This window comes from Ranitomeya imitator, chromosome 1 (assembly GCF_032444005.1).
Source record: "Ranitomeya imitator isolate aRanImi1 chromosome 1, aRanImi1.pri, whole genome shotgun sequence".
NCBI classification, from domain to species: Eukaryota; Metazoa; Chordata; class Amphibia; order Anura; family Dendrobatidae; genus Ranitomeya; species Ranitomeya imitator.
Genome location: NC_091282.1, coordinates 100,542,358 through 100,567,760, shown reverse-complemented (window position 1 = coordinate 100,567,760; position 25,403 = coordinate 100,542,358). Strand labels below are relative to the sequence as shown.

At 44.6% G+C, this 25,403-nt stretch overlaps 2 protein-coding genes across 7 annotated transcripts in view; one reads left to right on the top strand and one right to left on the bottom strand.

The window, feature by feature from the left end:
• The window catches only part of IPO11 (importin 11), a 628,234-nt gene that overhangs the window by 41,258 nt on the left and 561,573 nt on the right, over window positions 1–25,403 (bottom strand). The window lies entirely within an intron of this gene.
• LOC138663112 (uncharacterized) lies at window positions 17,238–21,103 on the top strand. 4 transcript variants are annotated; one of them, XM_069749238.1, is made up of 3 exons: window positions 17,238–17,389; window positions 17,577–17,642; window positions 18,083–21,103. In XM_069749238.1, the coding sequence occupies exons 2-3, from the start codon at window positions 17,625–17,627 to the stop codon at window positions 19,718–19,720; spliced, it is 1,656 nt and encodes a 551-aa protein (XP_069605339.1). In that variant the 5' UTR covers window positions 17,238–17,389; window positions 17,577–17,624; the 3' UTR covers window positions 19,721–21,103. The 4 variants fall into 4 exon arrangements, with proteins under 4 accessions (XP_069605339.1, XP_069605320.1, XP_069605350.1 ...); XM_069749219.1 differs by having other exon boundaries at window positions 17,577–21,103; XM_069749249.1 differs by having other exon boundaries at window positions 17,238–18,221; window positions 19,814–21,103.

Sequence of the window (25,403 nt, the reverse complement as noted above, 5' to 3'; positions counted from 1 at the left end):
TCTGATCCAAGTTTCAGATTTTACATATTTCTCGTATGGGAGTTTCCCTTCTAGTAATACAGGCTGGATGTGAGGTCTGTGTGTGTGTGTATATTGGGTGCTGAGATCTTCTCTTTTTTCATGTAACAGCCTCATTCCAATACTGCACTAAATTCCTTTGCATGTGTTTTTCTCCTTGTCTACAGCCTGTATTTTCTGCTCTCCATAAGGCTAAGTTCCCAAAACTGTACAAAAAATAATAATAATACAATTTTCACTCAGAAAAAAAGGACACATCTTCATCCTTATGAATATGCGCATATTCATCACTGTAATGAGCGGTACCACGTGACCGCTCACACAGGACCTGCTGCCGGCGCTGAGAGCATACATCGTAGGAACGACAAGCGGGCGGGCGCACAGGGGATGGGAGGCGGGAGGTGACCCCAAACTTTATTTTGAACACAAACAACAACAAAAAAACACCTTGATTTTTCATTCCTTCTCTCCAGCGAATGCTACTGGGGAGAAGGAATGAATGCCGGCTTCAGCACCACACGCAGTGGGGACAGCGCTTACTGTAGCGCTGTCTCTCCTGCGGGTGGTACGTGCACACGGAGAAGAGTGCACACTGTTCTCCATGTGCACGTGTGTGGGACGTATTGCGGTACGTGCTGCCGGAGAAAAGCGGACATGTCTCCGTGTTTTGCACACGGACACACGGTCTGTGAAAACACGGAGACATGTGCATACACCCATTCATTTGAATGGGTCTACGTGTGTCAGTGTCAGTACACGTACCGGAGACACTGACGTGTGAAAGAGGCCTAACACTGAGGGAGGAACGGTGAAGCAGATAAAGTAGTCAGGAGCTCTGACAGATTTGTATCAGTTTTGCAAAACGACTGATCTAGATACAGGACGAATACGGTAGAAACATTTTAATTTTAACTATTATAAAAGTTGCCTAACTTTGCATTTAGCAAGTAAATGAACGATAAATGTGCAAAAGGTGTAACTGGCTTCCTGCCTCCCAGGACTTAAACAATTTATCATGTACCCCATTGTGCATGCATTGGGTGGGCACCTTGGAAACTGTGAGTGAGGCCAAAGAAGCCCGGGCTGCTTCACAGTATTAGCTGCAGATCTTTTCAAATAATGCTCCTTACTTTTATGTCTACTGTATTGCAAAATATGAATCCCACCCAACAAGGTAAGATGCCCCACAATTGCCCACAGGGTTCATGCTTTGCCTTCCTTTTGATTAAATAGTGAAGTTTACGAAAGGTTTTACTTTTCAACCTATAATAATGTTACAATGTAACAATGACATGATATGTTTGGGGCAATCTCTCGGGGAATGGATTATCAGAACATAGCAAATACGTTACCTAGGTTATATAACAAAAGAAAACTCCAAAGGAAACATTTTTAATTAACTGAATTACATCCATGATATGAATGGCGATAGATTTTGGTATGGAATAACATAGGTCTGTGTTGCTCATTTCAAATTCTCAGACTCCCCTGCAAAGACAAAGCTAATAATCTGCTTCAAACAATTGAAATTTCACCTGATAAAAGCACCAATATGAGGCCAACGCTCCGAGCCGTTCATATTGTACCTCGGCTGATACCAACCCCAGTGTAATTGGTTTTCCCCTTCACCGACGGCATCTTCTCCAATTCATCATGAACACAGCAAGACTCATTTTATCAATCTGCAAAATTGCTCCCAATATTCTAGAGATTAAAGTGCAGGTACCGTCAGCTTTTCATTTAGGACTCCAATCCAAGCTGCCTATCCTCAGCTTTATCGTTGTAAATATCAGCAATTATCCAATGCTCTGGTTTCTGAAAATGGAGCTTTCCTTCTACAGATGGATTGCATGGGCACGTGCAAACCTATTTCCAACATTTCTACATTTTTTTTTAAATGGTGTCAAGCTTCACCCAAAAAACTTCTGAAATTCACTGTTTGCAGATTGGACTTTCCAATGCAGAAGCTTATTTCCATCTATAAGACCGTCAAGGTGTTTTTTCGTCTAAAATGGAACAGAAATACCAGATGAAAACTGATGGCAGAAGTGACCCTATAGCTCGTTATGAGCGCTGATCATCCCCAAATACCAGGCGCATCAGTTTTTGTGGCGGATTGGTCCTACAAACAGGCAAAAAAATAATGCATTATGTTCTTTGTGATCCAGCTATAGACATCGGATGTAACACTTTGGAATCACTTGTGTGAAGCTCAAGCTTAGTGTAACTGGAGGCTACAACTAATGTATGGAAACCTAAAAACTAACAGGTAGGTACCTCTCCACGTCAACAGAGCAACTCTTCTTATTTATTTTTGTATTTATTTATTTTACTCACTTATATAGCACCATTAATTCCACAGCACGTTACATACATTATCGGCACTGTCCCACAATCAACGGTAAATTCCCTATCAGTATGTCTTTGGAATGTGGAATGTGGGAGGAAACCAGAGAACCCGGAGGAAACCCACGCAAACATGGGGAGAACATACAAACTCTTTGCAGATGTTGTCCTTGGTGGGATTGACCGGTAGTGTTACTCTGTCAAAGGAATATGACTGCCAACATCATGCTTATTGACAGCTGGCTCCCCGCAGTTAGGCAGCAGAGAGCCGGTTGTCCATGAGGATGTAGTCACTAATAATTGCAGCAATTGCCACACAATCATATCCTCAATATGTTTGTGAAAATAAAGTTAAAGGGGCCAACATTTTTACAACAAAAATAGAAATCTGTGTTGGTTAACCCCTTGAATATCATAACTGTTCGTGGCATACAAGAGGAAACCCTACCTTTATACCGTCATAGGGATGTCCACGGAGGTAACACATGACCATACCATGGTGTAAGCAGAACACCGATGTCCAAGTGCTTATCACAGTGAATTTTATGACATTCTCAGATTCCCTTTCTTGATGTAATACATTCATGGTAAGAAAAAGTGGCAAAAGCTCATTTTTTTTCCTGCCAAATTCCTATTCAATGACTTCTGCGCATTTCACAGAGCATGCCCCTAGAGTCCCATAGAAGACAAATGTATGAGGCTTGAAAATCCTGTTTTATTTTCAAAAAACAACTTTCAACCCCATTAAAATAAGAAATTTTATAAGTGAAGACGAGAGCTGAAAATATTGTGACATCAAACAGGATTCATTTCCAGAATTCGTTTCAAAGTAATAAACTCTTGAGCCGACACCTGCATCTCAAGCACTGATATAATGACACAAGAGAAGTGGAACTGACGGCGACACACACAGGAGTAGGAAGGATGTCACACTAAGGTTTTATAATTTGCCCATTGATAATTACTCTGCTGTCTAAAATGATGTTCTTCTGTTCTTGAAATTTACACAAATTTTCTACAAAATGTAAACGTGTTTAAAGGACACACATTTGGTCAATTCGAGCCTTATTTTTTCATATTTGTAAGAGTCAACAGATGTGCCTGGGAGGCGGCCATAGCTGCAAGTTGCTGGATAGTGAAGCATACTGGATCATCGCTTGGTAAACCGACAATAGAATGGTCGGAATAGTGGACAGGATGTTATGTTTCATGATTAAAGGGTTATTCCCAAGATATTAAGTGATACCCCTATCTATAGAATAGGTGAAAACTTACTGATCGCTGGGGTCTGACTGCTGGGACCCCCAACATTCGCAAGAACAGACCTCTGCAAAGCATGCTCGACCTCCATCCTATGGCACTGTGGGAAATAGCTGAGCGCTGTGGTCGGCTTTCTCTGGGAGTACCATGGACAATAAATGACATGGAGGCCATACATGCACTGGAGAGCCCGCTTACTGGGCTCCAGACATATTTTGATAGCAGAAATCTGTTTGGCTATTACTGAGAAATCAAGCATTGATATTGTATGCAAATGAGCTGCAAGTGCTTCAGGGTGGGGGGACACTGCACTTGCAGCTCTCCTGCCCTCCCCTCCTATTTTACACCAGGTGCCTACCTCATGTGTTTGCCTGACAGGCTACTCTCGTTTCAGTGATCAGTCAGTCAGAAACAGGAGGCTGGGGTGGGAAGGGAGTGAGGAGAGACCGCAGGGCAGCTGTAAGTGCAAAGTCCCACCCCGAAGCACTTGCAGCTCACCTGTGTATGATTTCAACAATTGATTTCTCAAAAATGGCAAAACGAATTTCTACAAACAAGGTATGGATTTAATCATTAGGAAAGTCTCGGTACATTCCTGCCATTAGGTTATTGTGCACAATCCGCATGACAGTTTACTTTTAAGTTCTCCAATTCATCACAAAATTAAATAAATACAATATGCCAGTAAAACTCTCGACTATGTGATTATCATTGCATTCACTTCAGCGGTACTTATGGTAAAAAGCCATTGTGTCAGTCTCACAGAAATGGATGGAGCAACAGTCAATCATGAGCTGTACAGCTCCATTCACACAGGGAAAAATTCTTCAGTCAGACCCCAAGCGATCATAGCAGATAGGTTATCTACTATATAATTGTCTAAGGGTCACTTCCGTCTTTCTGTCCTTCTGTCTGTCTTTCTTTCTGTCACAGATATTCATTGGTCGCGGCCTCTGTCATGGGAATACAAGTCGCTGATTGGTCGTGGCAAAACACCCACGACCATTGCCACGACCAATCAGCGACGGGCGCAGTCCGGCGGCAACATGGCCGCTCCTTCCTCCCTGCAGTCAGTGCCCGCTCCGTACTCCCCTCCAGTTAGCGCTCACAGGGTTAATGGCAGCACTAATGGACCGCGTTATGCCGCGGTGTAACGCACTCCATTAACACTGCTATTAACCCTGTGTGACCAACTTTTTTACTATTGAGGCTGCCTATGCAGCCTCAATAGTAAAAAGATCTAATGTTAAAAATAATTAAAAAAATAAAAAATCATCATATACTCACATTCCGGCACCTTTCCCGCTCCTCACGACATCCGGTAACCGCTCCATGCAAGCGGCAGGTTCCGGTGGCAAGGATGGTATGTGACCACGACGTCATCACAGGTCCTGTGCCCATACCAACCCTGGGACTGGAAGCTGCCACGTGCACTGCACACAGGACCAGGACTTCAACGGAGGGAGGGTGAGTATATGTTTATTTTTTATTGTAAGTCTGTATACTACATGGCTCTGTGCTGTATACTCCGTCACTGGGCAATATACTACGTGGCTGAGCAATATACTACGTGGCTGGGCAATATACTACGTGACTGGGCAATATACTACGTGGCTGGGCAATATACTACGTGGCTGGGCAATATACTACATGGCTGGGCAATATATTACGTGGTTGGGCAATGTGGTTGGGCAATATACTACGTGGACATGCATATTCTAGAATACCCAATGCGTTAGAATCGGGCCACCATCTAGTATGTGATAAATGTAGTTGGTTAGTTGGTAATAAAAAACCTTTCAGGTCCAATAAGTTATTACAAATATGTTACAAGACTCCTTCGCACATGCTCTTAGAAATGATCTCTCTATGACACCCATAACCCCCTAACGTGGCATATGAATATGAGAGTCAAAATCAGACAACCCCTTTAAGACAGTCAGAAGTCTGTAAACACTTTGGATAGTTTTTACAGCTACATATACCCGTATCGACCCGAATATAAGCCGAGACCCCTAATTTTGCCGCAAAAAATAGGAAAACTTATTGACTCGAGTATAAGCCTAGGGTGGGAAATGCAGCAGCTACTGGTAAATTTCAAAAATAAAAATAGATACCAAAAAAAATTTAAATTAATTGAGACATCAGTAGGTTAAGTGTTTTTGAATATCCATATGGAATCAGGAGCCCCATATAATGCTCCATACAGTTCATGATGGGCCCATAAGATGCTCCATACAAAATATGCCTCATAATGCTCCATAAAGTTCATCATAGGCCCGATAAGATGCTCCATACAAAAAACATGCCGCATATAATGCTGCACAAAGGTTAATGATGGCCCCATAAGATGCTCCATATTAAAATAAGCCCCATATAATGCTGCACAAAGCATATTGATGGCCCCATAAGATGCGCCACAGAAAAATATGTCCCATATCCTGCTCCATAAAGGTTGATGGCCCCATAAGATGCTCCATATGCTGCTGCTGCGATTAAAAAAAAAAAAAAATGACATACTCACCTCTCGTCGTTGGGTGCCAGGTGCCGGTGTCCTGAGCAGGTGGGGGCACCGGCGCGCTATGGGGGCCTGGTGTCGGTGCCGCCGCTGCCTCAGTCCCCCGGCACTTGCGATATTCACCTGTCCCCGTTCCACCGCCGTGCACCACTGTGTCTTCCGGGTCTCTGGCTGTGACTGTTCAGACAGAGGGCGCGCACTAACCACATCATTGCACCCTCTGGCCTGAACGTCACAGCCAGAGGACGCGGAAGACACAGCCCGGTGGTGGAACGGGGACAGGTGAATATCGCATGGCTCACCCTCCCCCGCCATACTCACCCCCTCCTGGCTTGTTCCTGTGTTCAGCGGTCACATGGTACCGCTCATTAAAGTAATTAAAGAGCTGCCGGTGCCAGAGACCATCTGAGAAGCAGGGACGTGCAGAGACAGCACGGGAAGGGGGTGTGATGTGACAGCCGCAGCTCCTGCAGCTCCCCCGCCGACCCCCTAGGACAATGACTCGATTATAAGCCGAGAGGGGCACTTTCAGCCCCCAAAAATGGGCTGCAAATCTCGGCTTATACTCGAGTATATAGGGTAATTCATTTTACCTACTTCTGAAAGAAATATTACAGAATGGCAGCGTGAAGAGGAAAGGTGAAGGAGCTTGATCATGCTAATTCTAGTGCAGACGAAAGGGTGCAATGTCTATGGCTGCTGCAGTGCAGCACAGCAGTAACGAACCAAGGGAAGACGGAAGAAACAGCGCATCCAAAGGCAGGTTAAAGTCAATAATTCTTTAATCTTGTATCCATTAAAACGACACACAAGGGATTTGACACGACGCGTTTCTGGCGAGTCACTCGCTCATGATTAAGAGTAAGTGATTCGCCAGAAACGCGTCGGTTTTAAATCCCTTGTGTGTCGTTTTAATGGATACAAGATTTAAGAATATTGACTTTGACCTACCTTTGGATGTGCCATCTCTTCCATCTTCATTGATTTATTACAGAGTGGACCTTTCTATAGGGAAATCGACACTACAGCCACACAGTAGAGGAGCACAACCTTACCTAGACTGCACGTACTGGCTGCGGGAAGGCTATCATGCATCCCTGTCATTTATAATATGAACCGGGGTCACACAGGCTGTGTACTGAAATTTCCTGCACACAAAGGGGGGGGCGGGGCGGGTAATTTAGATGGACATGCACTTTAATTGCACTTACAACTGTTTCACTCATTTTGTCACATGAGGTTTACGCATTTGCAGCTTCCACATTCCTATATTGTTGAGAACTATAGAGACCATGCTTCGGCGTCACTTGTGACAGTTTACTGGCAGGAACAGTGGCTAAGGGTTTAGTACTATTTATTAAGGGCAAGGAGATCAAAAGAGCAACTAACACTCTCCGTGTAATCCCTTTACGCATTTTAGTTTACAAAGCTGAAAGTATAATAGCAAAATGGCTTTCTTTATAGTGAAAATAAAAGAATGCCATTTTTACTCACCTTGTCCTGCTTGTAAATCATTACTTTTTATCTGAATGTTACTTATAGGTACTCAGTTCTCTACAGATTCATTTTTTCATATATTTTCATAGCAGTTACAGCTTATTATTTTATACTAGATGGCAGCCCGATTCTAAAGAATCGGGAGTCTAGAATCCATATACCGTATATACTCGAGTATAAGCCGACCCGAGTATAAGCCGACCCCCCTAATTTTGCCACAAAAAACTGGGAAAACTTATTGACTCGAGTATAAGCCTAGGGTAGAAAATGCAGCATTTACCGGTGAATTTCAAAAATAAAAATAGATGCTCCATACCGTTCATTATTGCCCCATAGATGCTCCATATACAACTGTGCTATATAGAATGCTCTGCACCGTTGATTATGGCCCCATAGATGCTCCTTATAATGATGTGCCATATATGCTCTGCACCTTTGATTATGGCCCCATAGATGCTCCTCATAATGCTGTGCCATATATGCTCTGCACCTTTGATTATGGCCCCATAGATGCTCCTTATAATGCTGTGCCATATATGCTCTGCACCTTTGATTATGGCCCCATAGATGCTCCTCATAATGCTGTGCCATATATGCTCTGCACCTTTGATTATGGCCCCATAGATGCTCCTCATAATGCTGTGCCATATATGCTCTGCACCTTTGATTATGGCCCCATAAATGCTCCTTATAATGCTGTGCCATATATGCTCTGCACCTTTGATTATGGCCCCATAAATGCTCCTTATAATGCTGTGCCCCATATATGCTCTGCACCTTTATGGCCCCATAGGTGCTCCTTATAATGCTGTGCCCCTTATATGCTCTGCACCTTTATGGCCCCATAGGTGCTCCTTATAATGCTGTGCCCCTTATATGCTCTGCACCTTTATGGCCCCATAGGTGCTCCTTAGAATGCTGTGCCCCATATATGCTCTGCACCTTTATGGCCCCATAGGTGCTCCTTATAATGCTGTGCCCCATATATGCTCTGCACCTTTATGGCCCCATAGGTGCTCCTTATAATGCTGTGCCCCATATATGCTCTGCACCTTTATGGCCCTATAGGTGCTCCTTATAATGCTGTGCCCCTTATATGCTCTGCACCTTTATGGCCCCATAGGTGCTCCTTATAATGCTGTGCCCCTTATATGCTCTGCACCTTTATGGCCCCATAGGTGCTCCTTATAATGCTGTGCCCCTTATATGCTCTGCACCTTTATGGCCCCATAGGTGCTCCTTAGAATGCTGCTGGTGCTGCCATAAAAAAAAAAAAAAAAAATCACATACTCACCTCTCTTCTCAGGACGCCGGCGCTTTCAATAATTACCTGCTCCTCTTGCGGCTCCGTCTCCAGCACCGACGCTCAGCAGAGGGCGCGCACTGACTACGTCACAGCGCCCTCTAACCTGAGCGTCATTGCTAGAGGACGCTGCAGACGGAGCCGGAGCGAGGAGCAGGTTATTATAGCGCTGCGCTCCCCTTACCTGCTGCGGCGCGGTCCCTGCAGTCCCTGGCTTCTCCGGCGCTGCAGCTTCTTCTTGTAATTGAGCGGTCACATGGCACCGATCATTACAGAAATGAATATGCGGCTCCTCCCCTATGGGGGTGGAGCTGCCTATTCATTTCTGTAATGAGCGGTGCCATGTGACCGCTCAGTGCAGGAAGAATCTGCAGCGCCGGAGAAGCCAGGGACTGCAGGGATCGCGCTGGGAGCAGGTAAGTATGATTACACAGCCCCCGCTCTCCCTCACCTGCTGACACCCGGGTATATGACTCGAGTATAAGCCGAGAGGGGGACTTTCAGCCCAAAAAAATGGGCTGAAAATCTCGGCTTATACTCGAGTATATACGGTATACTTTATTTATTCAAATGTAAGAATAATACAATTAATAAATAATAGTAAGAAAGAACAAAAATAATAGGCAGTATATGGAGAAAACACCAAACAAAAGTTCAAAATTGGTGTGAAAATGTCACTTAACCATTTCACAACTAAATATATATAGTTTTGGTAAATGGTATTATCATTTTTTTGACGAAATTCGGCAGGAGCTTGAAGAGCAACGTCACTGGGCCCGCCTCCACGCAGTAGAAACTTGCTGTGAGGTAAAAATTCAAAAATCACACCAAAATGGCGGGCGGAGTGTGTCACAGTACGGCACGTTTCTGATTGGTCGCTCGCAGCAGGCGGCAACCAATCAGACACTGGACACTGTTGACGTCACTTATCTCCGGACATTAGCTCCGGACATTAGCTCCGGACATTATCTCCGCACATTAGCTCCGGACATTAGCTCTGGACATTAGCTCCGGACATTATCTCCGCACATTATCTCCGGACATTAGCTCCGGATATTAGCTCCGGACATTAGCTCCGGACATTATCTCTGGACATTAGCTCCGGACAAAGCCACGGAAGTTGGCACAAATTGCAGGAAGTAGTATTCTAGGCAATTATATATTAGATATAACAATGTAAATCTCCAGCCCAGACATCTGACTGCATACTGTTTCATTATTGAGTTTAACCCCTTTACCCCCAAGGGTGGTTTGCACGTTATGGACCGGGCCAATTTTTACAATTCTGACCACTGTCCCTTTATGAGGTTATAACTCTGGAACGCTTCAACGGATCCCGGTGATTCTGACATTGTTTTCTCGTGACATATTGTACTTCATGATAGTGGTAAAATTTATTTGATATTACCTGCGTTTATTGGTGAAAAAAACGGAAACATGGCAAAAATTTTGAAAATTTCGCAATTTTCCAACTTTGAATTTTTATGCAATTAAATCACAGAGATATGTCACACAAAATACTTAATAAGTACCATTTCCCACATGTCTACTTTACATCAGCACAATTTTGGAACCAAAATTTTTTTTTTTAGGGAGTTATAAGGGTTAAAAGTTGACCAGCAATTTCTCATTTTTACAACACCATTTTATTTTAGGGACCACATCTCATTTGAAGTCATTTTGAGGGGTCTATATGATAGAAAATACCCAAGTGTGACACCATTCTAAAAGCTGCACCCCTCAAGGTTCTCAAAACCACATTCAAGAAGTTTATTAACCCTTCAGGTGTTTCACAGGAATTTTTGGAATGTTTAAATAAAAATGAACATTTAACTTTTTTTCACAAAAAATTTACTTCAGCTCCAATTTGTTTTATTTTGCCAAGAGTTACAGGAGAAAATGGACCCCAAACCTTGCTGTACAATTTGTCCTGAGTACGCCGATACACCATAAGTGGAGGTAAACCACTGTTTGGGCGCATGACAGAGCTTGCCCCCAATTTTTTATTTTCCCAATGGTAAGAGAAGAAATTGGAACCAAAAAGTTGTTGTACAATTTGTCCTGAGTACGCTGATACCCCATATGTGGGGGTAAACCACTGTTTGGGCGCATGGGAGAGCTCGGAAGGGAAGGAGCGCCGTTTGACTTTTCAATGCAAAATTCACAGGAATTGAGATGAGACGCCATGTTGCGTTTGGAGAGCCACTGATGTGCCTAAATATTGAAACCCCCCACAAGTGACACCATTTTGGAAAGTAGACCCCCTAAGGAACTTATCTAGATGTGTGGTGAGCACTTTGACCCACCAAGAGCTTCACAGAAGTTTATAATGCAGAGCCGTAAAAATAAAACAAAAATTTTTTCCCACAAATATTATTTTTTAGCCCCCAGTTTTGTATTTTCCCAAGGGTAACAGGAGAAATTGGACCCCAAAATTTGTTGTGCAATTTGTCCTGAGTGCGCTGATACCCCATATGTGGGGGGGGGGGGGAACCACCGTGTGGGCGCATGGGAAGGCTCGGAAGGGAAGGAGCGCCATTTGAAATACAGACTTAGATGGAATGGTCTGCAGGCGTCACATTGCGTTTGCAGAGCCCCTAATGTACCTAAACAGAAGAAACCCCCCACAAGTGACCCCATATTGGAAACTAGACCCCCAAAGGAACTTATCTAGATGTGTTGTGAGAACTTTGAGCCCCCAAGTGTTTCACTACAGTTTCTAACGCAGAGCCGTGAAAAAAAAAAAAAATCCCCTCAAAATTATTTTTTAGCTCCCAGTTTTGTTTTTTCTCGAGGGTAACAGGAGAAATTGGACCCCAAAATTTGTTGTCCAATTTGTCCTGAGTGCGCTGATGCCCCATATGTGGGGAGGAACCACCGTTTGGGCGCATGGGAGGGCTCGGAAGGGAAGGAGCGCCATTTGGAATGCAGACTTAGATGGAATAGTCTGCAGGTGTCACATTGCGTTTGCAGAGCCCCTAATGTACCTAAACAGTAGAAACCCCCCACAAGTGACCCCATATTTGAAACTAGACCCCCCCACGAACTTATCTAGATGTGTTGGGAGAACTTTGAGCCCCCAAGTGTTTCACTACAGTTTATAACGCAGAGCCGTGAAAATTAAAAAATCTTTTTTTTCCCACAAAACTTATTTTTTAGCCCCCAGTTTTGTATTTTCCCAAGGGTAACAGGAGAAATTGGACCCCAAAAGTTGTTGTCCAATTTGTCCTGAGTACGCTGATACCCCATATGTTGGGGTAAACTCCTGTTTGGGCACACGGGAGAGCTCGGAAGGGAAGGAGCACTGTTTAAATTTTTCAACGCAGAATTGGCTGGAATTAAGATCGGACGCCATGTCGCATTTGGAGAGCCCCTGATGTGTCTAAACAGTGGAAACCCCCCAATTATAACTGAAACCCTAATCCAAACACACCCCTAACCCTAATTCCAACGGTAACCCTAACCACACCTCTAACCCAGACACACCCCTAACCCTAATCCCAACCCTATTCCCAACCGCAAATGTAATCCTAACCCTAACTTTAGCCTTAACCCTAACTGTAGCCTTAACCCTAACTGTAGCCTTAACCCTAACTGTAGCCTTAACCCTAACTGTAGCCTTAACCCTAACTGTAGCCTTTACCCTAACTGTAGCCTTAACCCTAGCCCTAACCATAACCCTAGTCCTAGCCCTAACGGGAAAATGGAAATAAATACATTTTTTAATTTTTTTTATTTTTCCCTAACTAAGGGGGTAATGAAGGGGGGTTTGATTTACTTTTATAGCGGGTTTTTTAGCGGATTTTTATGATTGGCAGCCGTCACTCACTGAAAGACGCTTTTTATTGCAAAAAATATTTTTTGCGTTACCACATTTTGAGAGCTATAATTTTTCCATATTTGAATCCACAGAGTCATGTGAGGTCTTGTTTTTTGCGGGACGAGTTGACGTTTTTATTGGTAACACTTTCGGGCACGTATCATTTTTTGATCGCTTTTTATTCCGATTTTTGTGAGGCAGAATTAGCAAAAACCAGGTCTTCGGGTCAGTACGATTACAGTGACACCTCATTTATATCATTTTTTTTATGTTTTGGCGCTTTTATACGATAAAAACTATTTTATAGAAAAAATAATTATTTTTGCATCGCTTTATTCTGAGGACTATAACTTTTTTATTTTTTGCTGATGTTGCTGTATGGCGGTTCGTTTTTTGTGGGACAAGATGACGCTTTCAGCGGTACCATGGTTATTTATATCTGTCTTTTTGATCGCGTGTTATTCCACTTTTTGTTCAGCGGTATGATAATAAAGCGTTGTTTTTTGCATCGTTTTTTTTTTTTCCTTACGGTGTTTACTGAAGGGGTTAACTAGTGGGCCAGTTTTATAGGTCGGTCGTTACGGACGTGGCGATACTAAATATGTGTACTTTTATTGTTTTGTTTTTTTTATTTAGATAAAGAAATGTATTTATGGGAATAATATTTTTTTTTTTTTCATTATTTAGGATTTTTTTTTTTTTTTACACACTTGTAAATTTTTTTTTTTACTTTTTTACTTTGTCACAGGGGGGGACAATACAGATCGGTGATCTGCCAGTTTGCACAGCACTCTGACAGATCACCGATCTGTCAAAGAGCGCTGCAGCGTTACCAAGTGCCTGCTCTGAGCAGGCACTTGGTAAGCCACCTCCCTCCCTGCAGGACCCGGATCCGCGGCCATCTTGGATCCGGGACTTGCTGCAGGGCGGAGGTAAGAGACCCCCGGAGCAACGCGATCACATCGCGTTGCTGCGGGGGTCTCAGGGAAGCCCGCAGGGAGCCCCCTCCCTGCGTGATGGTTCCCTGCACCGCCGGCACATCGCGATCATGTTTGATCGCGGTGTGCCGGGGGTTAATGTGCCGGGGGCGGTCCGTGACCGCTCCTGGCACATAGTGCCGGATGTCAGCTGCGATAAGCAGCTGACACCCGGCCGCGATCGGCCGCGCTCCCCCCGTGAGCGTGGCCGATCGCCTATGACGTACTATTCCGTCCGTGGGAAGTAAAGCCCACCCCACATGGACGGAATAGTACGTCTAATGGCAGAAAGGGGTTAAAGGGACTTGGTCACCAGAAAAAACGCTATTAACCTGCAGATATAGGGTTAATCTGCAGGTTAATAGCATTATAAGGCCACATTCACACGTTGCGTCCTGTCCTGCGGGTTCTCCCGCAGCGGATTTGATAAATCTGCAGGGCAAACCCGCTGCGGTTATCCCTGCAGATTTATCGCGGTTTGTCCTGCGGGTTCCGCTGCGGGATTTTACCCCTACTATTGATCAATATTAATGTTAAAAATAATAAAATAATTATATACTTACCCTCTGACGTCCCGATCTCCTCGGCGCTGCAGGCGGCGGTCCAGTTCCAAAGATGCTGTGCGACCAGGACCTTCGTGACGTCACGGTCATGTGACCGCGACGTCACCGCAGGTCCTGGTCGCATAGCAAACCTGAGACCGGACGGCCGCGTGCAGCGCTGAGACTTCAGAGGTGAGTATAGCATTATTTTTTATTTTAATTCTTTTTTTTACTCAAATATGGTTCCCGGGGCCTGGAGGAGAGTCTCCTCTCCTCCACCCCGGGTATAACCCCCGCATTATCCGCTTACTTCCCGCATGGTGTGTACAGCCCCATGCGGGAAGTAAGCGGATCAATGCATTTCTATGGGTGCAGAATCGCTGCGATTCTGCACAAAGAAGTGACATGCTCCTTTTTTTCCGCAGCAATTCCGCGCGTTTTTTTCCATGATTTTTCGCAATGTGGGCACAGCGGTTTTTGTTTTCCATAGGGTAACATTGTACTGCACACTGCATGGAAAACTGCTGCGGATCCGCTGCGGCAAAATCGCGGCGGTTCCGTGGTAAAAACCGCATAGTGTGAACATACCCTTAGCCACCAGGCTCTAGCACTTAGCCGAAAGCTAATGGGAACTTTATTCCTCCCCCGGCAGTGTTCCAGTATTAGTTACGGGGGTGGTGCCAGCGAAGGTTCACTCACCGCTCTGAGTAAAGAGAAAGGGGGTTAAGGGTATGTGCACACGTAGAAAGATCCTCTGCGGATTTTTCCGCAGCGGATTTGATAAATCCGCATTGGAAAACAGCTGCGGTTTTTAATGCGGATTCCGCTGCGGTTTTACATCTGCAGTTTTCTATTGGAGCAGGTGTAAAACTGCTGCGGATTCCGCACAAAGAATTTACATGCTGCGGAAAATAATCCGCTGCGTTTCCATGCGTTTTTTTCCGCAGCATGTGCACTGTGGATTTCATTTCCCATAGGTTTACATTGTACTGTAAACTCATGGGAAACTGCTGCGCAAAATCCGCATCGTGTGCACATAGCCTAAAGCCGCCGCTCTGTATGCTCGCAACTGAAACCAGAACGCTGCCGGGGGGAACAAAGTTAATTTTCTCCCAGCAGCTTTCGGCTAAGGCTACGTTCACATTAGCGTTCTGCCGGGCTGCGTCGGGCGCAGCCGTGGCGACGCATGCGCCCCTATATTTAACATGGGGGCGCATGGACATGCGTTTGCATGCGTTTTGCGATGCATGCGTCTTCTGTGCCGCAAGCGTTAGGGCGCAGAGGACGCAGCAAGATGCATTTTTTTGCGTCCAAAATCCGGCAAAAAAAGGACGCATCCGTCGCAAAACTATGCGTTTTGCATGCGTTCTTGTTTGCGTTGTGCGTTGCGTCGCCAACGCAGCTCCGCACAACGCAAATGTGAACGTAGCCTAAGTGAACTTTTAACCTGCAGATTAATCCCATATGTGCAGGTTAATAGTGTTATTTTCTGGTGACAGGCTTCCTTTAAAGGGAATCTGTCAGTACGATCAACCCTCCTACGTTGCCTATATAGGCATCTAGGTCATAGGAAGCTGAATAAAATGACACCTTGATATCTGCAATCCGATGTTTTATTCCAGAGTAATCTACGTTTTCTTAAAATGTAAATTAACTGTTAAGATCTATGGGCCGGACATAGATCTCCCTGAAGATCTGACTCCAGAGGGTATTTTAAATGAAATGGGGCACTACCAGTGTCAGACATGTAAAAACTGACAGTCTGCTCTTCTGATCTAAATGACTGGTGGGCCAGAAGGGTGAATTCTGGACAAACAAAGGATCCTGAGAAGGTAATGGGTGCAGTTCTGGTTCATAGCTACGTCCACTTGACTGTTTTTACTCTGTTTGGAACCGGCTGTACATGGGAAAACTTAGAAAGTACCGTAATACCACTCTATTACAGAACTGAGTCCACTTCATTCAATGCGAATCTTGCATTTCACTTTGTAGGATCTGTCTTGACCTCCATTACAAAGACAGCCTACTGTCACGAATGACAACTGTGTAATAAAGGATTTCCCTGTGATGGCGCTGCAGTGATACTGAACATTTTTTCCTAGGTTTTTCCAAAGATTACAGCTGATCACTGGAGTCTTGTTAAGTAGTGCTTGAAAGTATGTGAATTCTTCAGACTTTTCCATATTTTGGCATAAAATTAACTTAAGACTTTCAAAAGTCCTAAAAGTAAAGAAAACAAATCAAAGAAATGAGTCAAAAATGTTAGACCTTTTCACATGTGAAGAAAAAGTATGTGTACCTTTGCTCTCAGTAGCTTATGTGACCCACTTGTACAGCTATAACTGCATCTAAACGTTTTCGGTAATTGTCGATAAGTCCTGCACAAAAGCTTGGAGGAATTTTAGCCCATTCCTGCCTATAAAATAGCTTCAACTCTGTAATGTTGGTGGGGTTCATCCAGGTCCTTCTCATTTCCATCAGCCGTTGTAAAATTATGCATATTTGTACTATGTTTCATTACCATATTTTTACGACCATGTTGAAAGTGCTGGCTAATTCATTCTGCTTTAGGAGCTGAAATGAACAGCAGATCTAGAGTAAGATCCATAATTAGGGAATGTATACAAACTTACAGATGGAAGGGGATAAGAAACCCACATTGTGGTTTGTCCTGATGAAAAGGTATGATCACCTCGAAACACGTTGACAAATAAAACTGCATTCACGCCGCATCTGGTCTCCTATCGTATTTTGGATCCTAGGCAGCTCGGGTTTCTTATCCACAGGTCCAGCTTGGCAATCTGCTAAGGCGGGCAGATGCCCGATGGCTCTGAGCTACAAAATGGGCCACCGACTCTTTAAAACTTCTGCACAGGCTTAATGAAAAACAACTGTCTGGTAGATGTATGGAGAGAGATGAATGGCCCAATAAAAGGCTACACATACTTTTCTCATTCGTCAATCTCGTCGGCTAGTGACATATCTGATCGTTCAGCCTCGTCTATGACCACTAGGTCAAGAATGGCAACACGGAACCAGAGAGACTTTGTGTTCCATCCGTATAGACGGGATGACTACCCCTCTGAGCCCAGAAAATATAACAACAAGGTAATTAATCTCAGCTCACATTGTTTTACTGATATTGATCTCAAATTATTGGAGAAAGGTCTCTCCTTTTCTCCTGCAGCACCATTTGATGCGTTTGAGGCTGTCAAGGACCTTCATTTGTTCGCCAGATCATTGGTCTTTAAGAAATATTTCTTTAATGGTAACCTGGCTGCATTATTTCCTACAGAGGAAGAACAGATAGCCCTACGCATATTAGAAGAAATGGCTGCCGAACATGACACACCTGAAGGAGGTATGATTCCTTCCTCTATTCGTCCTAAGTCGAAAAAATTTCCTCCCCTTTCCACATGTCCAAATGTGGACCTATTCGTCCAATTGGTGACTAAGGAATTTCTTAAGATTCCCCGCCACATCTATAGGGATAATTTGTTAAGGGAGGAGAGGGAGCGTCTTCGTGTCCTTCAGGACCTTGGGGATGTAGTTTTTAAACCGGCGGACAAGGGGGGCAACGTGGTCATCTGGCCAAATGCCATGTATGAAAAGGAGGCCTTTCGTCAACTTAATAACCGAGAGTGCTATAAGAGGCTAACGTTTAACCCCTTGTCCGCCTATGTACAACAACTTAATGTTATTATTAAGGAGGCGAGGGATTTGGGGACTATTACCAGTGAATTGGCATCAGCATTGGTTGTACGTGATCCCACTATCCCTACGTTCTATCTTCTCCCCAAGGTCCACAAGGACATGAGGACGCCCCCTGGTCGGCCTATTATTTCCGGGAGAGGGAACTACCTCGAGAAGGTCAACCAATGGATTGACTCCAAGATACAACCATTGGTGGAGTGCCTACCTTCGTATCTCAAGGATACTGGTGAGCTTTTGAGACGTGTTGATGGGGTGCACCTTGAGGATGGTGACCTGTTAGTGACGGCTGATGTCGAATCACTTTATACTAGTATACGGCATCAGGACGGTCTTCGAGCCATTAAATCCTTCTTGGATACATCCAATTTTTCGGCTGAAATTAGAGATTTGATTTATAATTTATTGGAGTTTTCCCTGACTCACAATTTTTTTGTTTTTAAGGGGTCCTTCTTCCTGCAGCTCCAGGGAACAGCTATGGGGGCTCCTTTTGCCCCTGCTTATGCTAACCTGTTCCTGGGGCTGTGGGAGAGGGACCTCCCCCTGCTAGATCGTCCGGAGTCAATGTGCCGCGTCCTGCTATGGACGCGGTACATTGATGATGTCTTGATGATCTGGCAGGGCTCCACGGATGGTCTGCGGGAGTTCATGACATCCCTCAATAATAATTCTTGTAATATAGTTTTGACCTTTAAATTTGACAGTAACACCATCGAATTTCTCGATGTCACGTTGAGACGTGATGATCGTGGATGCCTGCAGACGGTAATTTATAGGAAGCCTACGTCTACTAATCTTTTGTTGCACGCCTCCTCCTCGCATCCTGGCCATGTCATCCAGGCTATTCCTACGGGTCAGTTCCTCCGCCTGCGGAGACTATGTTCGACAGAAGCTGATTTCCTTTGCCAGGCCAATGACCTAAAAAATAGGTTGGTTGCTCGAGGGCATAGCAACCGTAGTATTAAAAGAGCCTTCAATAGAGCGAGGCATACTTCAAGGGAATCACTGCTCTATCAAAATAAGGATAAACAGTCAACTGATATTGTCCGGTACGTCACAACGTTTAATTCCCAGTTCCCAATGATGCAAAGGATCCTCCAGAGATCATGGCATGTCCTACTGGCGGACCCTGTCATTGCTCGTTACTTACCTGAGAGGGCGGGCATCGCGGCTAGACGTTCTAGGAACCTCAGGGATATGCTAGTGCATAGCCATTACACTGGTGAGGGTGTGAGCACGTTCCTGGACGCTATGCCGGTTCGGGTGGGATGTTCTCCTTGCGGCCGGTGCGTCGCATGCCCAAACATTGAGAGGGCTACGACTTTTTCTAACTCCGATGGCACGCGTGAATATAAAATCAAGAAGAAAATCACCTGTCTTAGTAAGAACGTTATATATATGGTGACATGTCCGTGTGAAAAGATGTATGTTGGTATGACCACTCGCCATCTTAAGACACGTATACGCGAGCATGTTTTGGGCATTGGCGCGGCGGCCGCGATGGAGGACATCACTACTCTTAAAACACTGCCACGCCATTTTAAAAGGTTCCATGGCTGTGATGCTGGCCTCCTTAGGGCTAGGGGGATTGATACTTTGGAGATGGGTATCCGTGGAGGGGGTACTTTCCAGCGGCTGGCCCGTGTTGAGTCTCGGTGGATTTGGACGCTCAACACGGTCCAGCCGGCAGGTCTCAACGACAACATCAGTTATGCCCCTTTCCTATAGTCATTGGTGTTGCTGAGGTGGCGTCATGATGTGGTCGCTGCTTTTTAGTGTTGTTTTTATTTTTGGTTTTTAACTGCTGTTATTTTCTTTTAGTACTAGCTGACTCCGTATGGATTTGCTTCTGCCCTGATCTGTCCTATCCCCTGGATCAAGTCGTGTTTACCAGCAAAGGAAATTATTCCCTTGATTAGGATGCCTTCAACATGAGGATCTGCATGGACTTCTGCCATATATGTATCGCATTGGTGGATATATTATGCTTGGGTGGTGTTCCATTGATATGCGGGGGAGGGAATGGTCCGGGGCATATAAACGTATAATATTTATATATGGTCTACCGGGTTTGTTGGCAGCTTTTGATTATTTGTGATCTTCCCTAATATGGTTGGTGTTGAGTTTACAACTCTTTGGGTGACTGTATATTTCTTCCATTTACTCAGTCTCTATGCTTGGGTACGCGATCTTGGTGGTGCTATTCGTATTTGCTATTTAAATGACTTCTGTGTATTTCATGTATGTATGGGTCCGGGCTATAGCATTGTTATTTGTTACTTTGCATTATTCATGTGTGCCCCGATATATATTGTGCCCAGAGCGGTTTCACTTGCTAAGTTTTTAGTCCGCAAGTGTTGTATTACCTATTGTGGCTGTCTACTCCGTGCAGGCTGTCTGGTGATGGTGCGCCTGTGCATGTCCGGGTCGGCCGTTGGACGCTTTGGGTCACATGGGGCCCCTGTGATCTTCGGCGTCCTTCGGCTTTTCCCGGTGTGTGCCGGCGTCGTGGTTGCCATGACGCTGGGCGGTTACTTCCGGTTCATGCCGCTGTACATTTCCGGGGTTGTCTCTTTTTAAATCCGTTGTTCACGTCCATTGTCTGCCCCCTGACGAAGGTGTGAGCACCGAAACGCGCGTTGGGGCGGAGGCACGTCCCCAGGAACTCCAGTCCACATTGCGGTGGGTATTATTCGGTGATACTTGCTATCGGTGGTATCATTGATCTAACTATTATTGTACCGATAGGCAGTGCTAGGTCTCATTATATTTATATTCTTACTCTGCACTTTTCATTAGTATCTCTGTGACTGTAGCCTGTAGGTATCACCACTGATAATCTGTTCTCCCACTTCAATGGCTTTTTTGCCACATATAGCCGTATGTATTATTGTTATGGATTAAGTTTCTCCTGATTTAGTGAATTTTGGCTTCTATTATGATAAGCAGTATATGACTAGTATATTATGTGGATGGTCTTCTCTGTGTACGTGCCTCCGGTTGCTTTTTCTGCAGCGCCCAGCTTTGTGGCGCCATGTTTTTATATCACTTCCCATGCACTTGTGTATCTTTTATATAAATAAAGTTTATACATTTTTTGCTAATATTCTGGCCGTGAATCATCTTTTTTCTCTTGCTTGGTTGGTCCCTGCACATCAAACCTATTCGCGAATAGACTTACACTTAACTACAGCAAAAACGCTTACCTCGGTCCTGTACTCTCGCCACATTCCATCATCGTGGTCTAACCACGATGTAGTCCTACCAGCATTTAAATTTAACGTCACCACTTCTAAACTATTTAAATGGAGGTTGAACGAATCCCTACTCACTGACCCCACTGCCCTCTCCAAAATCAAAGAAGAATTGGAACTGTACTTCCAGACCAACTCTAGTGGAGACACCCCCCCTGGGGTTGTGTGGATGGCACACAAAAAATTTATTACTGGCTCCATAATTAAAATCGCATCCACCAAAAAGAAACGAAGGTCTGAATTACAAACACGCCTAGAAACCAAACTCATGAAACTCGAACTTGCCAACCAGACCACTACCTCTCTCTTCCTGACCAAACAGATTAGAGACACTAAGTTACAACTGGACGTTATCCTGACAAACAAAACAGAGAGAGCGCTAACATGGACTAAGTCCACCTTCTATAGATACGCTAACAAACCGACTGGCATGCTGGCACGTAGGCTCAGATGTAAAGAACTCCTAAACAATGTCACCTCTATTAAAGACTCCAAGGGACGAGTCTCGGCCCACCCAGATGTTGTTTACGACACGATTCGGGACTATTATCAAAAGCTGTACTCACCCCCACAGCCCTCCCCGCCACAACTTTTATCATCCTTTCTAGGCGATCTAAAAATGCCTAAAATCCCAAACTCTGCTGTAGACCAACTCCAAGCACCTATATCGGCAGACGAAATATCCACAACAATTAAAAATCTTTAAAAAAATAAGGCCCCCGGGCCCGACGGCCTCACGGCACTTTATTACAAGAAGTTCACGAATACCCTCACCCCCCACATTAAAAACTATTGCAATGCCCTACTGAATGGCTCCCAGATGCCCCCGGAATTCTACTTTGCCCACGTGACAGTAATGCCCAAACCAAAGAGAGACCACCTCCTTCCCAAAAACTATAGGCTTATATCACTATTAAATGCTGACCTTAAAATTTTCACGTCTATCATCACCGCTAGACTTAACAGACTTCTACCTGCCCTCATCCACCGCGACCAGGTGGGGTTTATACCCAACAGACAAGGCCCCGACAATATCAGAAGGAACTTAAATATTATACACGCGGCAAACCATCGCAAACAGTCCCTACTATTACTAGCTTTAGATATAGAGAAAGCCTTTGATTCAGTTTCGTGGCCCTACCTATTCGAAGTTTTATCCAGATTTGGCATCCCCCACAACTTCATTTCGTGTCTACAGTTATTATATGACAAACCCGCAGCATATCTGAAGCTCCCGTCCACCCGACCCACCCCTATTATTATCCAAAGAGGGACAAGACAGGGCTGCCCACTCTCACCAGCTCTATTTGCCATGGCCATGGAGCCACTGGCTGAAACCATATGGCTAAACCCGGACATACTTGGTCCTATGGGATTTGGCACACAATATAAAGCTAGCTTGTTCGCAGATGATCTGCTGCTGACTCTTTCTAGCCCACTCACCACCCTTCCAAACCTGTTTTCGGTCCTCCATAGATTTGAGCTGGTCTCGGGTCTCAAAATTAATGTTGATAAATCCGAAGCTTTGTTCCTCAATACCCCCCAAAATTTGCAAACAAATATAATCTCTCAGTTCAAGTTTACGCAGAACGAACATTACATAACATATCTTGGAGTAAACCTCACCTCACATCGATCAACTCTATTTAAGTGGAACTACCTCCCATTAATAAAAAGTCTCCAAGCGGATCTCACTAAATGGGCCACCATGAAGCTATCTTGGCTGGGCAGATTGCACGCAATCAAGATGGTCTCCCTGCCCAGATTCCTATACCTGTTCCGCTCCCTCCCCATTCCGTTACCCCATAGGACGCTCCATGAAATTCACTCTTTGATCTCAAAATTTATTTGGCAGGGAAAAAAACCCAGAATCCGGCAAAAAACCATGTTCATACACAGGAAGCTAGGGGGGCTATCCTTACCCAACTTTACATTATACTACAAATCTGCTCAACAGGCCCAACTAACCAATGCATGTGCTCCCAGCTGCGCACCCAGATGGGTTAGACTGGAATCATCACTCCTGCACCCATTTTCCCTACCTAGCCTTATGTGGACCACACAAAAACTCCCAAAAAATTTACACGTTACGGCGTCATTCACGGCACATTCCCTGATCCTCTGGAGGAAGGAGAGGTTTAAGTTTGGCCTCCAGTCCATAGCCTCCCCGTTAACCCCTCTCTTCTGCAATCCCATGTTCGCACCCGGACTCGATCCCCGCCCATATGCTTGGTGGATAGCTAATGGAATATCCACCTTAAAACAGCTATGTTCACCCTTCATCATACTCTTAACCAGACAAGAATTCCTCCAAAAACATAATCCACCCGCCAGGCAAGCCCTGCGTATCTGTCAGGTATTCCATTTCGCGGAATGAATCTTACAGCACAGGACCCCATTTCAAGTGACTAGCTTCGAACAGAGATGTTTAGATGACCCGTTGGGTAGGGGAACAATCTCTCTGCTATACTCGCCTCTGAACATTACACACGGAGTAGACAAATTAAAATACATGAACCAATGGGAGGAGGACCTGGGTATTCAACTAACTTTAGAGGTTTGGAGACGATGCTGTGACAATTTCCAGGGGTAGCCATCAAGCTTCCCTGGCAGAGACATCCATTAAACTCCTACATAGGGCATACCAGGTCCCAAGTAGACTCCATGCCATATACCCAAATGTGACGGATAAATGCTTATGGGGATGTAACATTGTGGGCGACATGAAGCATATTTGGTGGGAATGTCCGGTTGTCTCGGCTCTATGGCGAGAGGTTGGGTTGTTGACTGAGAAAATGTTTGGGAGACCAGTGCAACTTGACCCGGCCGCCTTTCTCTTAGGAGCCAAATATCCAGGTTTCTCTAATCGGTTCCACAAGTTGATTAACCAGCTGTGCATGGCCACTAAACTTCATATAGCTACCAACTGGAGGTCGCCTTTACTCTCTATGCAATCAGTTAGAGACAAGATGAATACAATTTTACTATACGAACGCATCCATGCAACAAGAGACGATCTGTGGAACACCTTTTACCAAGTCTGGAAGCCATGGATGGATCTCAACACGAATTTGAACCTCGATCAGACCCTGTCATTATCTATTTGAGACTCCACCAAAACAATAACTCGAAAAAAAACCCTCTGATAACTGAGGGAATGGGGTTTGGGAGTTCGGGGGTGTTTGGTGGGGTGGGGGAGGGGGGGGAGGAGGAGCCTATAAATTAGAACAAAACTTTACCTCGTCTTGTAACTGTACTGTAACCGGTTATAAAGAGTAGCACAAAATCTTATTTCCCACCCTGATTTTCCTCTTGTATGTCTCCCCTTGTACTTGTCTCGTCATACTCGGATTACCGAAGTTATATTTGTATATGTATACTTCTTTTTCTTGGTTTATATAGAAGTTTATTGAACTCCCTTGTGTGGGAACTTGTTGTAAAATTGATATGTTGATGAAAATAAAACTCATTGAAACTAAAACTTCTGCACAGGCCCTGGTGCATGTGCTCTCTCGGTGCTGACAAGAGCCGCGGCGTCCCCATGATCCCGAGAACCGGCGCTCTAAAGAGCACCATGTAAATGGACCTGTTGTCGATCATGCGCACGCCATTCAAACTCAAATAATGCATTTACAGTAAGAGGAGTGTTGAAGGGCACAACAAAGTATAGCAAAATCCACTGATCGGGTGTGGGGGGAGTGTTATATGCTTCTACAAACATGCTGGGAAGATCAGTCTAGATAGAGCTCTGTTCTATAAACAGGTTTCCCACTCACATTTTTTATATCAAAACTGATTGAAAACATCAAAACAATTTCACCTTCAAATTATCCGCTAATCTTAAACGGTCATGTATTTTTACAACTCACAGATATGTGATATTGGACCATTTTTCTCATTCAAAAAATTAAAATTACGAAGTCTAATTTTTTTTATCCGTTCAACTGATTTGGTTCTCTATCTACTTTTAGGACTTGTGTGAAAATCTGATACAGTGTTGGGTCAAATTTAGGCTAGGTTCACATTGCGTTAGGGCAGTCCATCTAGCGCATAGCGCTACGGACTGCCCTAACGTAATGTCCTAAGAGGGATCGCGTTAGCCGATCTGCGCTAGCGAGGAACGGACCGCGAACGCTGCAAGCAGCGTACGAGGTCCG

Coding starts and splice junctions, on each gene's coding strand:
- LOC138663112 (XM_069749219.1), top strand. CDS start 17,612: ATGGCTGCCGAACATGACACACCTGAAGGAGGTATGATTCCTTCCTCT.